The 17,855-nt window shown below is 42.6% G+C and overlaps 1 protein-coding gene across 2 annotated transcripts in view; it reads left to right on the top strand.

Annotated features, from left to right (window-relative positions):
* LOC145358783 (midnolin-like) overlaps positions 1-6,265 on the top strand; it is a 33,146-nt gene extending 26,881 nt beyond the window's left edge. For both annotated transcript variants that reach the window (XM_080213071.1, XM_080213070.1), the window contains exon 8: positions 3,053-6,265. In XM_080213071.1, coding sequence (XP_080069197.1) covers positions 3,053-3,315 — 263 coding nt within the window. In that variant the 3' untranslated portion in view covers positions 3,316-6,265. The remainder of the gene's footprint in view (positions 1-3,052) is intronic.
* The last annotated feature ends 11,590 nt before the right edge of the window (positions 6,266-17,855 follow it).

Raw genomic sequence — 17,855 nt, 5'->3', positions numbered from 1 at the left:
GGTGCAGATTTGATGGGCTGAATGGCCTCCTCCTGCACTGTAGGGATTCTCTGATTCACTAAACATGAATGAGTAAGGAAAATAGTAGATGAGGCAGTTGTCACAGAAATAAGCTAAATTTTGCAACAGGAAATTGCTGTCTCATCATTTTAAAATGTGAGTTTAGAATTTCACTGTGTTCCAGCCCTGGCTACCTCATTTCTAGCAAAGGGAAATCAATACTTTCATAAGCAAATCAAATTTAATCTTTGGAATCCTTTCCTGTCTGACTGGCAGTGGAGATAAAATACAGCAGTAAAGGTTTGACAAGACCTTGTTCTCACGAGGTGCCTATTCTAAATGGGTCTTGTTTAAACAATATAGAGTGAATGGTTGGAGATAAGTTTTGCCAATTCCCCAACCTTCCACCATAAGATCTTAATGGTTCTTATTTGTTTGCTGATGACTCACACCGGCAGGTTTTGTGCATCCGGTGGCAACGCAAGGACACCAAGATTTATTTTTGAAAGGATACTGGATCTTGGCAATTTCTGATGGGGCAACGTGTCCCCAGTAAAGATCCTGTTCTGGCAGCAATGAGCTTCTTGTACCTCTGGCTTTGCCCACTGCTTCATGGTAGGGACATTGTGGAGTAACATCATGATGTCAGTACTTCAATGGCCATGACTTTTGGGCCAATCTGTGCATACACAGTACTATCGAGAATTCATTTTACCTTTAGTTCACTGGGAGATGGGTTGCACTGTTACAAGACCTGGTCTGCAATTAGATACTAGCTCTCAAACTACTTTCTTGGATACTCCATGTATAATGGTCAACTTTAAATATCTCATTCATCCAACGAGCTGTCAGACGTGCAGATCTTGACAAACTACCTCCGGCGGTTATTTATAACCATTAGTAAGCATCATAGCTTGATTTTTGGGAAATATAATGGCCACCTTGCAGAAGTGGTCACTGGATTTTGATCTTCCCTTTCCGTTACTTGGGTAATGCAGCTGTGACCGTAATCTTAAGAATTGGGATCAGCAAGGCCAAAATCTGGTTGGGAATTATATTCAGGACGTTCCTACCCTGTATGATTCAGCAACATGGACTGAGTGAGCCTCACGGACTCTTGAGGGCGGAATTTTCCGGCTGTGCTCGCCCCAAAGCCGGAAAATCCCGCCCGAGGTCAATGGACCTTTGCGTGGTCCCGTGGTGGGCGGGACAGGAAATTTCCTCCCTAAGTAAATATGCAGAGGTATTGAAGGATGTGGGGGTTGGAAATCTGGCTGGAAATGGTTCCAGAAGTATCTTTCTGTTGCTTTTGCAAGTACTTCCTCAGCTATCCCTGCACTCCAAAGGTAATTGAAAATCCCAGTATGTAGTTAAGTCATTCCACTGCACAGAGTTTCCATACTTTCCAAACTTGAACCAACTGGAAATGGCCATTAGTGGTTCTCTCAATCCTTCCACTTCACATCTCCACACAAACTAAAAGCAAGTTGGGACTTTGGGATCCTAGCTGGCCCTTTGAATTTCCATTGGCTTATGTATTCTGTCAAGTAAAGATCTAATAGAAGCTATAGGGATAACCGTTAACTCTCTGTTCCCATGGTAACGAATGAATGTAGTAGCACTGATGTTTAATCAATACAATTCCCATGAGTTTTTAGTGCAGGATTATCTCCTCTAATGTACTGATATTATTTAATTCCATTCAGTGGGGTGAAGCCACAGCTTTGAAATGACTTGGTCTGCAGTGACTAATGCACCCTCATTTAGCGACCGGCTTTTTAATTCTCTCCCAGCGCAAGAGGCCCAAGATATCCCATTGAGATTAAAGGCCTAGATTGGAAAAACAGCCCAATCAATATGGAATTAAAGGCAGCAGTGAACAGATTCAAGAAATCAAAGGCTCTGAATTAATAACTAAAATCTAAAAACCGATCTGATATTTGCCACAGTCGGGAGTATGACGTTGACGCAATGACTCAAAACGCGAGCAACTTTGTCACTGAGGATAAACGACCAATCCCAGCTTGGAAAAATGTTGGCGAGCAGCCAGGCCAGTTTACTTGACAATTAAGATGGGACTATTGTGAAGTGCTCAACAAAATCCAAACCAGGATCACCTTAGGTGCATTGGCCGTGCAAAATTCTCTCTGTACCCAAATAGACACCAGAGTGTGTGGTAACTAGGGGATTTTCACAGTAACTTCATTGCAGTGTTAATGTAAGCTTGAGTGTGACACTAATAAATAAACTTTTTAATTTCCATTTTCTTGAGCAACCCCATGGAACAAAACCAGGCTTAGTCCTTTCAGGCACAATGGGCCCCACTGGTATAAAAAGATATTTCCATTTGGCTGTATTCTGTAAAATGACCCAATTTCTGTCTAGTGCATGAAAACTTATTGGTTAGCACTGCTGTCCCCCAGTGCCAGCGACCTGGGTTCGATTCCTAGCTTGGATGACAGCGTGTTCAGAGTCTGCGCATTCTCCCCGTGTCAGCGTGGGTTTCCTCCGGGTGCTCTGGTTTCCCCATCCCACAGTCCAAAAGATGTGCTGGTTAGGTGCATTGGCCATGCTAAATTCTCCCTCAGTGTACCCGAACAGGCGCTGGAGTGTGACGACTAGGGGATTTTCACAGCAACTTTGTTGCAGTATTAATGTAAGCCTACTTGTGACATGAATAAATAAACTTTACTTGCCATTTGTTTTGAATATTTAAAATCAGGTTGGGTGCAAAACCAAAGTACCTGAGTGATGGCACAGTGATTAGCACTGCTGCCTCTCAATGCCAGGGACTGGGTTTGATACCTGGCTTGGGCCACTGTCTGTGCAGAGTCTGCACATTCTCCCCGTGTCTGCATGGGTTTCCTCCAGGTGCTCCGGTTTCCTCCCACAGTGCAAAGATGTGCGGGTCAGGTGCATTGACTCGAGTGGGTGCCGGAATGCGGGAATTTCACAGTGATTTCATTGCAGCGTTAATGTAAGCCTTCCTTGTAACTAACAAATTAACCTTAAACTTTAATTTCATCGTTTTTTTTTCCCCTCCCCGATGCAGGCGACCGACTGAGGCAGACAGAAAACCGTGCGACCCGCTGCAAGGTTGAGCGTCTGCAGTTGCTGATGCAGCAGAAGAGGTTGCGCAGGAAGGCCCGCCGTGATGCCCGGGCACCGTACCAGTGGCTGCCCAACCGCAAGTCCAGCCGCACAAATAGCAACAGCAGCGTATCCAGCGACGGCAGCCTAGACTTGGACTTTGAGGACTCCGTATGGAAGCCTGAGGTCAAAGCTGACATGAAGTCTGAATTTGTCGTGGCGTAAGAGCTGCCTGGTCGAGGGAGGGTGTGACATGCAGGACTTCACTTTTTGATTTCAGCGACCCCAGTGTACTCTGAGCGAGGGTTTCCCAGAGGCTGCAGTTGGGGGTGGACAAAGGATGATGGCGAGAGGGGTGTGAAGAAGCGAGCAAGCACAAGGGTCTCCTGAAATCAGGACTGTACATCTGAAAAAACTTTTTAATTCCCACAAAAATAAACAAAGAATGCCGCCTGTAGCTCAAGAGGGAAAGAAGTGACAGGATTAAGTGGATTTAACAAACAGCAGTTTGACGTGCCTGCGGTATCAATAAACAGCTTGTGTTACAAAATGGTCAATTATGACGGAGATTGGAGAAGACTTGCCTTTCCTCATGGAGTCTGTGAGATAAAGCTGCTTGTTGCCATGGTTGCATTGTTCTTCACACAAAGGTAGCAGGAGAGCTGCAATCACACAAAAAAAAAGTCGTCTTTGCTTCATTGGAGGCCAATGGGGGTACTACACTTTTTATCGGACGGAACAGAAATGAAGTCTTTTTTTAAGAAACTCTATGTAGCATTCTTCACCGACACTCTCAAAAGCATTCAGTTACTGAAATTTTGCACAATTTTTAACAGCGTTGACAGCAGGTAGCTTTCATTTTTGAGCAAGTTTTTCCGATGGTGACTGCGAGTGTACGTGGCAACACACATCTTGCCAGCCCTGATGAAACTCTGGATTCTGAGGGAGCAGGTGGGGAGAAGGGGAAAGGGATAGCAAGCTTTTCTCTGCATCATATTCATGGTGGCCAGTGTCAAAAGGGGAAAGGCTTAAATGGTTGGCACAAGTAGAACTCTTCTGGGCAAACTGACATTAAATTCAGTCATTTTTGCCCTGTTTTGGAGAGAGGGAAAGGGTTGAATCTATCCAGGGACAGGTCCAATAAACACCTCTTTTGTAATTTTTTTTTTTCCTACACAACTGAGCCAGATCATTTTAGAGGTACACTTGTGGTACAGTACTAGCTAGAGTAGACTTTAGAGAAGTTGTGAGATCCATCACTCAATTTGTCTCTTTTTTTTAAATTGCATTTTGCATACCACCCCTTGGCTTACCAGAAGACGGAAGCCATGTTGGTTCTGTTTTCAGTGCAGCGCAGTGCAGTCCAGGCAGTGGGCATCGGAGTAGGCCTGGGAGCGAAGGTGATTCTTACAATGTGGACCTTGGTTGGCACAAAACCTCTTAGTTGTTTGTTCCACACGCTACACGTGTTATCTATTTAGTCCAATGGTACAATTTCTAATTTTCTGAGGAAATGGGCAGAGTTCCCACTAATTTTTTTAAGAATAAATTTTTATTTTGGGGTGGTGTGTATGGGGGGGGGCGGGCTAGGGAGGTGGGGCGGGTGGTCGTTAAATCAAAATTTGCTGCATAAGCCTGTATACTCTTTCTCAAATTCAGTACTTAACAATATTGGCTGTTCCAAAATGGCCCAATACCCTCAAAGCTGAGTGTTAGCTTAGTGATCCTTAGTGGAGCCCAGTTTGGCGTTGATTTTTGAGTAATGTGGGGATTGCTAAACGGAGAGTACAATGCCGTGTGTGTGTGTGTGTGTGTGTGCGCGTGGAGTGTGTTTCCAACCCAAGTTTTGAAATGATTGGGTTCGTGTTCCATCCGGCAGGGTAACTGCGATTGCAACTGAAGTCAGAATGAGAGGTTCCTGAGGTCCTACCATTGCAATACTGTGACGTCACAATACTATACACAACCCAACCTTTTCCTCACCAGTCTCAGTAACACAAGTGCCTTTTTTTTGTTCCCAAGTCTTATTCCTGTCTCCTCGGCGTGTCGGCTGGGAGAGTTCCCCTCCTCTTTCACCTGTGCCCTTATACGGTCTGCGGAAAGACCCAATTTTTTTTTCTCTCTCTCTTCACTCACCATCTTCCTCTTGTTGCTGCATTCCTTGTCTTCGTTATAGAACTGAAAACCTGTTTAATGCTCGCTGCTGTACAAAAATGTCGGAACACTCTTCTCCAAACTAACTTCGTTCTTTCATCCAGATGTCATGGGGGTGTGCCGTCAGGACCACTCCTCCCCCCTTCCCCCCCCCGTTATGTCCTGTACCGTCGTGGCTAGGCACACATTGTAACATCCCACTTCTGTTTGTGAACCTCCTGCTTGTATTTACTGTAGGTTTTTAAGATATATATATATATACATACATACATATATATATATTTAACTGACTTTGTATTGTGTGCTATCCGTTGTGCCCCTATCCTGGTTTTAAAAGAAAAACGTAAAGATGCATTAATTCACCAATTTGTTGGTGAGGATTAAATGTATGAACACCTCATTTAAATATTCTGTATTCTTGTAGCCAATTTAAAAAAAAATACAATGTTCTAGCTAGGCTGGTGTAGCACAAATGTGACTGTATTAATTTATAAACCAAAATGGTGACTGTGAACTAGGTATTTATTTGTGCATTTGAAAGTTTGGAGGGAAAAAAAACAAAGTCACAGCTTGAACATGGCCAGGGTTGATGCAATCTCCTCTATTGGAATCTGCACCAGTTTCCACTTATCCTAAGCAATACATTTCATTGTGACTTGGAACGGACGGGCCTTGTAGTTCACTTGGGATGGGATGAGTTAAATGTAACCAAACTTCTCCTGTCACTTGGGATTTTGCATTTACCTCTGCCTTACACACTTGGCAAGACAATAGGGTGGACCCACTGTCACCCTAAGCATTGGAATGAAGCAGAAAACAGTAAATTATAATGTATTGGTATGTAGATAAACTTACATGCATGTATCATTAGGACTTGACAATGGTTTGTGGGACATACAGTAATTGGTTGTTATGTGGTAATCTGAACATGTACAAACTTGTATTAGATTTTTGTATAGCATTCGAAAAAGCGACTCCACAGGTATAAATAATAAAAGACCAAATGTTGGTGATAAACATATGTCTTTGTTCCTTGTGTTGTATTTTTTTTATTGCACGTTCTTTATTCCCCAGCTATTTTTCCCTCTCTGGCTGTACCTATTGAATGCAAACTACACCAAAACCTTGCTGCTGTTCACACCCAGTGGGATTTTGCAGTTACACCAACAGCACACCACTGCCACAGGTTTTCCAGTGGCGAGGTGATCATTCAACAGGGAAAGCCATTGACCATCATATCTCGCTGCCAGTGAGGATCACACTGTCCCCCTGCCTTGAAACGTGCCGCGAGAGGGAGTAAAGGCCTGCCCAGAGTCTTTTGTTTCAGCCAAGTTGGCGTTGGGAAGCTTATAGAATCATGTAGTAAATCACATCTCCTGAGTCCTCACTATACTTTCAAAAAGAAGAACTGGAAAGCAGAACACTGCTTGTATCAACTTTGCCCCAATATTATTTGAGTAGATAACTGAGAACAAATCTGGGGATCATCTTATTCTGTTTCACACTGCATTTTTTTAATTCATTTGTGGAATATGGGTGTCGCTGGCTGGCCCGCATTTATTGCCCACCCCTAGTTCCCTGAGGGCAGTTGAGAGTCAACCACATTACTGTGTGGAGTCACATGTAGGCAGACAGGGTAAGGATGGCAGATTTCCTTTCCTAAAGGGTATTAGTGAACCAGATGGGTCTTTCTGACAGTTGACAATGATTTCATGATCATCATTAGATTCTTAACTTCAGATTTGTTTTAATAAATTCAAATTCCACCACTTACCGTGGTGGGATTTGAACCTGAGTCCCTAGAACATTAGCTGACTTTCGAGATTAATGGTCAAGCAATAATACCACTAGGCTGTCACCTCCCCTGATCAACTGGCTACTGTCTTTTAGGTTCTTTGTGCTTTGAGGGCTATAGTGATATTAATATAGACCTCATTCTCATTTTTAAAATTCTTATGCATTTTATACCCAAGAACAAGATTAAGCTGATTGTGCCCAAAACTGAAGAGCATTTTCCAGTTGTATAAAATTCACTGACAATTAAGCTTTGACTTATCTTTCTGTTCTACTTTGTGATCTTTAACATTTAAGAGAAAGGAGTGACGGGTTGATGCTTTAAGTAACCAAACCATTGATCTCCGAACAATTGCACCTTTCTGCCTTAACCAGGCGTGTACCTAGCTACACCTCCGCGGAACTGGAAAATCTAGGTTACAAGCTGGTGTCTGGGTTGGCCCAGTTATGAACAGGCAGAAACCCTGGACATCTGACCTTTTCTGTTAAGGTTGACGTGTCTGGAAAGTACCCAGGCTACCCCTGAAGCACCGCTTCAGGGGTAGATTTAGCTAGAAGCAATTTCTTTGTTAGACTTATGGCTCCCACTGGAAGTGTAGGTCTGTCTGGGATGGTTTCCCTTTTGCTTGGGCCACAATCTAATGTCAGAAGAGCGTTAGGGTAGGTTAGGTGCTGATTCGTCATGTTGGCAGCACTGTGGATAGGTGCTTAAGGTGCTAATGATGTAACTGTAATTGAAATGGGATTGGAATTGTTAGGATTAGCTTAGGGGTTTTTTAAAAAAAAAGGGTGGCATGGACAAGTTGGGCCAAAGGGCCTGTTTCAATGCTGTAAACCTCTACGACTGTATAACTTGACGGGCTGTGCTTAGTGCTCCTGTGAAGTGGGCCCATTGGAATTTTATATCAAGCAGACTTGGAAAATGTCAAATTCCTTACTTCATTGACTGGAGTTCTGCTCTCTCGATTTTTGCATTGTACTGGCACCAAAATATTCCACCAGCTACAAACCGCCCTCTCATTGATCAGTTTGTAAATAGCTACAATCATCTCAATCTGCCTGTTAAGGGCAGCAACTTTAACAATGCGGAACATGTTACTAGTCCTCAAGCCTAGCCATGTTCCATATTGTAGATTACTTGTGAATATCATGAGTGATTTCACCATCTCAATCCTCGGAATGTAAGAATTAAAAGCCAACCATTTAGTTGTTTCATAAAATCTAAATTGATATGACCTTTGTTACTATATCAATCTTTGTTAATATGTAATGTTTGTAATAAGTGGTGCATTAAGAGAATGCATACATTGGTTGTGAAGGAGACAAAAGGCAATGGAGTTTTTTTTTAAGTGTCGTCTTGCTTTGCAGGGACCAGGAGGTGCAGGTGTACACTTTCTTGAAAATGAGGTCTTCGGCTGCCCATTTTTGCCTACCACCTTCCCTCCTGGATGGGAAGTGGACTGGCAGAATATAAATGGAGTCTGGGAGTTGAAATGCTTGGGCTGGAAATCAAGTTGGAGTGTGTATCAAACCCAACCCCCTCCCACTGCCCCAATCAAGCAAAACCCGTTTAGGTAAAAAAATGAATGTACATGGACTTTCAGGAAGCCTATGACATGGAGCCAGACAGGAAATTGGTGGAGAATAATAAAGGGGAGGTGGCAAATTGCATTACAAACTAGTTGGAAGGGAAGAGAGCAGAGGGGTTAATGTGAGTTTTACTGTGTGGTTGGAAATAGGTATTGTGCGCCATAGAGATCTGTCTGGGGGCTGGTTCTGTTCACCATGTACATCAATGATTTGATTATTGGGCGGCTGAGATTGATGCCCAAAGTTGAAGTGATACGAAAATAGAAGGTACAGTAACTAATTTTCAACACTAGAGAAAGTCCTAATGGATGAATGTTGAAATGGTAGAATGGGTGAAAGGTAACTAATTGAATTTGATGACAACTTACATGAGATAGAACATTTTGATAATAATCGTAAGTATGTTACAAATGGGAGAAAGGTGAGTGATGTGGAAGAGTAGAGGGATTAATGCATCCAGGTTAATAAATCTCTGAAAGCCGCATCTCAACTGCGTAAGGTCACAATGAAGGCTAATAGAACACTGGACTTCATAACCAGAGGTTTAGAACATAAATGCCCAAATGTTTAGGTGGATTGGCTATGCTAAATTTTCCCTTTGTGACTAAAGGTGTGTAGGTTAAGTGGGTTAGCCATGGTAAATGCACAGGGTAATAAAGATAGGGTTGGCCTGGTAAATTGCACTTTTGGAGAGTCGGTGCATGCTTAATGGGCTGAATGGCCACCTGTACTGCATTGATAGTGTGGTATTGAAGAATATGTATAAAATCTTAGCCCTTTGACTACAGTTGGTGTACTGTGTGTAGTTTTGAGCTCCACAGGGATTTTAAGGCGACAGAGTATGGAACACATTCATTGACAAAACTTCTCCAACTTTTACAGATACACCATAGACAGCATTCTTTCCGGTTGTATCACAGCTTGGTATGGCTCCTGCTCTGCCCAAGACCCAAGGAACTATAAAAAGTGAATGTAGCCCAATCCATCATACAAACCAGCCTCCCATCCATTGACTCTGTCTACACTTCCCGCTGCCTCGGTAAAGCAGCCAACATAATCAAGGACCTACGCACCATGGACATACTCTCTTCTGTCTTCTTCCATCAGGATAAAGCTATAAAAGTCCGAGGTCACCCATCAACTGACTCAAGAACAGCTTCTTCCCAGCTGCCATCAGTGCGAGGTAGATCCATTCAAAAGTCTTAAGTTGATCTTTCTCTATACCCTAGTCATGATTGTAACACTAAATTCTGCACTCTCTTCTTTCCTTCTCTGTGAATGGTATGCTTTGTCTGTATAGCACTCAAGAAACAATACTTTTCATTGTATGTTAATACATGTGACAATAAATCAAATCAAATAATAAAACAAATCAAATCAAAAGCATACAAAGAAAATGGGAAAATTGTGCTTATTCGTGCTGGAAACAAGAAGATAAAGGAATAATTTGCAAGGTGTTTAAAGTTACATTGGGATCGAGCAGATTGTTTCCAGTGACTGAGAGATTTGAGAACCAGGAAACGTGGTTGAAGTAAGAGTTTTAGGGGAGACAGCAGGGAAAGTTATTTTACATTGTGCAGCGTAAGGCTATTGAATACAAAACTAGAGTTGATGATTGAAGCAGCGACTGTGTCAACATTTAAGGAGTGGGCATTTGGGAACAGAAGGTACTGTACATGGAGTTCAAACTACGACTCATATACAATAAACACTAATGTGGGCTAGTTGAGTTAAATGGTTTGTTTTTCATGTTGCCGTGTCCATGTGATTCAATGGGCATGTCAAAATGTGACTCACAGTTATGTAGTTTGATTGAGGAAGTGTGATTCTCAGGAATGGAACATATCTATACAGTGATGGTGTACCCACCATGATCCATAGGCGAAATGGCAAAACATTTCACCATCTTTCCTCGTACTTCGTCAAAGTACAATCTCTTGCTGGGGGAGGAGTCCAGATAGTAATCCCACATTCCTCACCCATTCTTAATGCAGGAGCCCACACTGTGACAGGAAGAGGGTAGGTCAGCACTGACCATTAATCAAAATTAGATTCAGTCGGTCTGCTAAGCTGAGTTACGGGCTGCAAGGCATATTACCCGTTGAGCCAAGAGGAAAGATCAAACTTCAGTTTTATTTTGCTCCTTTTTCCTGTCAGTTCCACCTCAGGAGGCGTTGAAGTTTTGTGAGAATATGGCTCCAAAGGTGTTGCCCCCCACCACCGGTGCCCACCCCCCCCCCCCCCACCCCCCGCCTCACTCCAATCTTAATGTGCCTGCCCAATGTGTGTCAGCAAATATTTGCTAATCACAACTGAATCAGATTTGAACTGACCCGAAGCTAACACATCTGCTCTGTTATTACAGGTTTCTGTTCAGTGAGTAGGAATGCAAACCTTCCTGAGTCGCAAGGTGCTGAGTAACAAATTGTCATAATTCTACTAGCATTCCAGCTGAAGTCAACACACATCAATGACCAAATCTATTCATTAGCTGAACCATTTCGGGCCCCTATGCCTGAATCTTGTCCAAAGCTACACGCAAATTAGGAATGGAGTAGATCATTCAATAAAATCATGGCTGATCTAATTTTAGCCTCACACTCCTGTCTGCCACCCATTACCCTTGATTTTTTTGTTGATCAAAAATCTATCCAACTCACCCTTGAATATATTCAATGGCCCAACCTCCACTGCTCTCTGGGGAAGAGAATTCCAAAGACCAATGACCTTCATAGAATTATAGAATCCCTTCAGTACAAAAGAGGGTTTTTGGCCCATCAAGCCTGCACCAACAACAAACCCATTCAGGTCCTATCCCCATGTATTTATCCTGCTAATTGCTCTGACACTAAGGGGCAATTTAGCATGGTCAATCAACCTAACCCACACATCTTTCGATTGTGGGAGGAAACTGGAGCTCCCGAAGGAAACTCATTCAGACACAGGGAGAATGGGCAAACAGTGAGCCAAGGCTGGAATTGAACCCAGATCCCTGGTGCTATGAGGCAGCAGTGCTAACCACCGTGTGACGATGCTGCCTTCTGAGAGAAAAAAGACCTCATCTCAGTCTTAAATGGAAGACCTCTAATTTTCAAACCATGTCCCTTAGTTCTAGACTTCCCCAAGGGAAAACATCCTTTCACATCCCCCCCAGTTGGGTCCACTCAGGATCTTTTATATGTTACAATAAGATCACCTCTCATTCTTCTAAACTCCAATAGGTATAGCCCCAACTTGCTAAACCTTTCTCATTAGTTAACCTCTTCACAGAAATCGAGTGAAACTTCTCTGAACAGCTTCCAATCCTTTTTTAGGGAAGGAGACCAAAATTGTGAAAAGGATGCTGTTCACTAAGGCCCTACATAACTGTATCAAGGCTTCTCCATTTTTATACTTGATTTCCCTTGCAATGAATGGCACCTTTCTATTTGCCTTCCAAATCACTTGCTGTAGCTGCTATAATAAACAGAGATAGTCAGAGGATTCCAACTTCCCTCTGACTTTACATCACATGAGTACAACAGCTGTACATTTCTGAAGATTCAGTCCTCCCACCTAACCTGTTATCCAAGCTGAATGTCAATACATTAATACACTTTATTTACTTTGGCCAATAGCATTCTATCTTCTAGCAGAATTAGAAATTAGTTGGTCAACCAACCCCAGGTGTTCTTCCTCCTGTTGCCTAGTCACCTTATCTACACAAATCTGGTAGGTTCAAGGGTTGCCCCTAACACCTGCAGTCCTGGGAACGAGAAGGGAGTCATCCTCTCAAGTCTGTTATCTGTCCCCTTATCAGTGAAGGCTGAATATGTCTACTCATTGCAGTCAGAAGCTGAATCTTTCTTGTATTTGTTTGTAGATGCCTGTCCTGTCCCTGGTAATAGGGAAAACGCTCTATGCTTTACTGTTCCAAAAGAATGTGGTCTGTCTAATTAAACTTATTTCCCATTATGCCAAGGGATAAATTTCTTATTGGCCAAATCTCACAAGGAAATACAAAATGCAGTTTAAATCTATAATACTTGTTCAAAAATGATCGTTTGTGTGTTTATGCAGACCTTTGTATAATTTATAAGTGAGGCACATTGTGATACCGTTGATATATATAAGGCTCAATGTGGTCCCCGTTTTAAACTAGTCTGCTTTGTTTTAATGGTCTTTAAAAAGCAGGGATTTTTGTATCCTTGCGACACGAAGTATTGCTGTTTATTATATTGGCTACTTCGTTGACATGCAACTAGTTTGATTACTTCTCCGGGGAACTTTAATAAAAAGTTTCCCTCCAAAAAGACAGCAAACATGGCTATGCTTATTATGTGACTTGTACACATCCTAAATTCTTTGTCCAAAGAAAAATGTCGTTTGACACTTGGAAGTTCGTCCTGTCTACTTTGGATGAGAGAAACCGTCATAACATAATGAAAGATCGAAGGGATCAATTTCGCTTTTGTCTAAACCGCTTTGAGTTTCGATGTTTCTTTTGTTCATGGTAAAACAGGACAATGAGTGGGCTGGAATACTTCAGTTTTTTTGTTGATTGTCCATCCTTAAACAAAAGGATGTGTGAATTTCCTAGCTGGTTGCGAATGTTCATACTCGATTAGATACTTTTTTGAGACTCTGGATTATCTGGTTCAGACGGTCAAAGGTCACACGGTTTGTAGTGACCATCTAAACACACTGTCCAAAATTTTAAAAGTATTTTCTGAACATTCACAATATACCAGAGCATGACAATGCATATAGTTTTCAATGAACCTCTGGGTGCCACGGTAGCACGGTGGCTAGCACTGCTGCTTCACAGCTCCAGGGTCCTGGGTTTGATTCCCGGCTCAGGTCACTGTCTGTGTGGAGATTGCACATTCTCCTCGTGTCTATGTGGGTTTCCTCCAGGTACTCCAGTTTCCTCCCACAATCCAAAGATGTGTGGGTTAGCTTGATTGGCCTTGCTAAAAATTGCCCCTTAGTGTCCAGGGATGCGTAGGTTAGAGGGATTAATGGGTATAATGTGTTGGGATTGTGTTCGGTGCAGACTTGATGGGCTGAAGGGCCTCTCCCTGTACTGTAGGATTTCTATTCTATGGATACTTTTAAATCACACACCATGCTGGCTTGAACAAATAACATATTTTCTTCATTGCCCCTGTATTCAGATCCTAGAATGTCCAAACTAAGTACGTGGGGAGGCAGTGGTGCAGTGATATTGTCACTGAACTAGTAATCCAGAGGCTCAGAGCAAGATTTGGGTGGAATCTGGGTTCGAATCTCACTGTGGCAGATCGTGAAATTTGAATCAATAAAAATCTGGAATTAACAGTCCAATTATGGCCATGGAACCATTGTTGAATGTCATTTAAGAAAACCCATCTGGTTCATGAATTACTTTTATAGAAGGAAATCTGTCGTCCTTACTTGGTCAGGCCTACATGTGACTCCAGACCCACAATAATGTGGTTGACCCTCAAATGTCTTTTGAAATGGAGGGCAATTGGGGATGAGCAATAAAGGCTAGCCTAACCAGTGATGCACATGTTCAGTAAAATGAATTAAAACAATCCTGAGAGTAACTTCAACTTCACATAGGCTACAATGCATCATGAGGGTGGCTTACTACCCTTTCATATGGACAAGAGGGATGGGCACTAAATTCTGGCAAGGCACTGTTCATTTCCCAAGAATGTGTGATGATGGTAGACGGGGTTAATTGAATGTAACTGAATTAGGGTAGAATCTCTACAGTGCAGAAGGAGGCCATTTGGCCCATTGAACCAGCACCGACAACAATTTCACCCAGCCCCTATCCCCGTAACCCCTCGTATTTACCCTGCTAATCCCCCTAACCTAATCATCTTGGGACACTGAGGGGCAATTTTAGCATGGCCAATCAACCTAACGCACACATTTTTAGGACTTTGGGAGGAAATTGGAACACCTGGAGGAAACCACGCAGACACAGGAAGAATGTGCAAACTCCACACAGACAGCCATCTGAGGCCGGAATCGAACAAGGAATTGAACCTGCTAACCATTGTGCCACCGTGCCGCACCCTGAAAGATATTTTCCAGATTCAGACTGGAAAATGACAAAAACAGAAATGGAATCAGTAGTATTTACTAACTTCTCCCTGACTGCCTCTAAGTAATAGGCTAATTTTTTATTAACCTTGTGATAATTTTTTTCTTTGCCAATTAGTAAATTTTGCAATTAAAAATCAAAACTGACAAATGTTTATGTAGCAGTTGTCAGGCAGCTCCTTGCCAGACAATTCCCTTCACACCAGACATTCTCAGCTATGCTCCTGATTACCCACTGCAAGTTTCAACCATCAGCTTCATGGTGAATTCCAGCACGTCTATGCAGAAGCAAATATTGCACAACTGTGCTACATGCCATGCCATAAAATAGCGACTGTTTGAGAGGACTAGGATACAAAAGCAGGGATGGAATGCTAAGGCTTTATAAGGTTCTGGTCAGAAAACATTTGGAATATTGCAAGTAATTTTGGGCCCCATATCTGGGGAAAGACGTGCTGGCCTTGGAGAGGGTCCAGGGGAGGTTTACAAGAATGATCCTGGAATGAAAGGCTTGACATATGAAAAGCATTTGAGGACTCTGGGTTTGTACTTGATGGAGCTTGGAAGGATGAGGGGGGATCTCATCTAAACTTACAGAATACTGAAAGGCCTGGATAGAGTGGACGTGGAGAATATGTTTCCATTAGTAGGAGAGACTAGGGTCAGAGTGCACAACCTCAGAGTAAAGAGGTGACCCTTTAGAACAGAGACCGGGGGTGGGGGGGGGGGAATTTCTTCACCCAGAGGATGGTGATTCTGTGGAATTCATTACCACAGAAGGATGTGGAGGCCAGTTCATTGAGTGCACTTAAGACAGAAATAGATAGGTTCCTGATTTTTAAGGGGACCAAAGATTATGGGGAAAAGGCAGGAGAATGGGGTTGAGAAACATATCAGCCATGATTGAATGGCGGAGCATATTTTATGGACTGAATGGCTAATTCTGCTCCTATACCTTATGATCTTATGGATGTAGAAAAGAGGTGATGTAATTTCTCCCAATGATTTGAAAGCTCCACATATTTTAATGTCAATTTAGAAGATAAGGGAAGCAGTCAACACAATTAAACATACAGATCGGAAATGAGCTTGAAATATCCCAAATAAACATTTGTGGGACAATTTTCGATTCCAACTTAAAAACCCTTGTGTTCCTTGCTTTGATGGGCTGCCATGTGAAAGACAGTTGGCTGATTTGGGGGCGGGTGGGAGTTTGGGAGGGTGGGTGGAGGGGGTCAGAAATTGAACATGACAGTTGGTTTTGAAGGACGTATAAGACCTTGAAGGGGAGGAGCGGGCATATTGAGAGTGAAACGTAGAGCATAAAGGGTTAATAGAATAGATATGCTAAATCTCGGGGCTTCATAAAGATGTGGCATTGATGTCAGCAATCATGTGTTATGTACTGAGGAGAACAGACAGGCAGCCCCCAGGGGAGATGTGCCTTCCCTGTAACTCACTATGAACATTCTGTAAATATGTTTTAAGTAGACACCTCCTTTTACCTCTGGCCCTTCCTTGCTGGAATCCAGGCCTACCATATCCAACAATAAAAGGATCCACCATTTTGGAGCAGCAGGCAAAACTAGTGGAGAAGTTAATGCTGTGAGGAAATGAAATTTGGAAGCTTTTTAAGGCTGAAAGCAGCAAACAACTGCAATCGGGATGAATGCCAAACATCATTCCCTGACTTGAGCGAAGGATCCCATTAATGGATGCTCGCAATGGACATGGCTTACTCCCACCTCCTATCCTCCATATCTAATGGATGGGAGGAGCAATGATGGTAATCTAGTGGGTAGAGACAAGGTAGAGACATGGGTAGAGGCAAAGTTGTAACTATTTAACTCTTATTTACATACGTTTTTGAGGCTCAGACTCAAGGAGGAGCACCAACTTACCTGGGAAGGTAGATAACTGCGTGTTATATGAGTGTAACCACTGAGAAAATATAGGACATTAAATGGGAGGCGGAAAATGCAGCAAACATTCAGCAGATCAGGCAGCAAAATGAAGAGAACAAATGAGTTGAGATTTCAGCTATGGATTCGTTGTCAGAACCCAAAACTGTTCAAGCAGATTGGACCTTCTCATATCAGTACAAAATCTAATAGTCCTTTATTTTAATTCCTTCATGGGACATGGGTATCGCTGGCTGACCAGTATTTATTGCCCATCCCTAATTGCCCTTGAGAAGGTGGTGGTGAGCTGCCTCCTTGAACAGCTGCAGTCCACATGCTGTATGTTGATCCACAATGCCATTAGGGAGGAAATTCCAGAATTTTATCCCAGCAACTGCGAAGGAACGGCGATATATTTCCAAATCAGGATGATGAGTAGCTTGGAGGGGAACTTGCAGGTGGTGGTATTCCTATATACCTGTTGCCCTTGTCCTTCTAGATGGAAGTGGTCATAGGTTTGGAAGGTGATACCGCAGGATCTTTGGTGTATTCCTAAATGTACCTACGCCTCATGAATGCAGCAGTACAAGAAGGCAGCTTATCAATGCCTTAAGCAGAGCAATTAGAGATGGGCATTAAATACTGGTCCTATTAATGATGATCACAACACATGAATTAACACAAAACATAATTGAATGGGGTGCAAAATGAGAGTTTACTGAACATTTGTCACTCCATTTCTTTGGAGCAGTTATGCCCAATCTTAATGCATGAGTCACATTGGACATTACTATTCATCAGCTGGTTAGAGCAGTGGGTTTTCAAACTTTTCTGTTTATGGACCTGCTGCAAATATAGACACACATTTGTCTATCCTTAGTAATATTGACACATTGTGAAGGCCTTCATGTTAATGTTGACACACCCTTGAGGAGCTATGGCCCAGTGTCTGAAAAACTGTGTCAGGTCCCAAAAGTGAAAACAATTATTATCATTGAACATGATATACTTTTATTAATAGTAGCTGATTTCCTGTGCTATGGCTCATGCATAATATGGTGTGAAGAGTACAAATTGTAATGCTGCTAATGCTTTTCAGGCCTCTGCTCGCTGGGACCATCTGGTAAGCTGGCCAGAATAGGTAAATCCAGGCAATTGTAGTGACCTGCAAATCTCTGAAGTCAACTAAACAATATAGGCACTTAGAATACCTACAGTGCAGAGGAGATCATTCGGCCTGTCAAGTCT

The sequence above is a fragment of the Carcharhinus amblyrhynchos genome, chromosome 26 (genome assembly GCF_965287045.1).
Source record: "Carcharhinus amblyrhynchos chromosome 26, sCarAmb.v2.hapA, whole genome shotgun sequence".
Taxonomy (NCBI): Eukaryota; Metazoa; Chordata; class Chondrichthyes; order Carcharhiniformes; family Carcharhinidae; genus Carcharhinus; species Carcharhinus amblyrhynchos.
The sequence above is the reverse complement of the archived record's forward strand: the minus strand, read 5'-3'. Positions and strand labels throughout refer to the sequence as shown.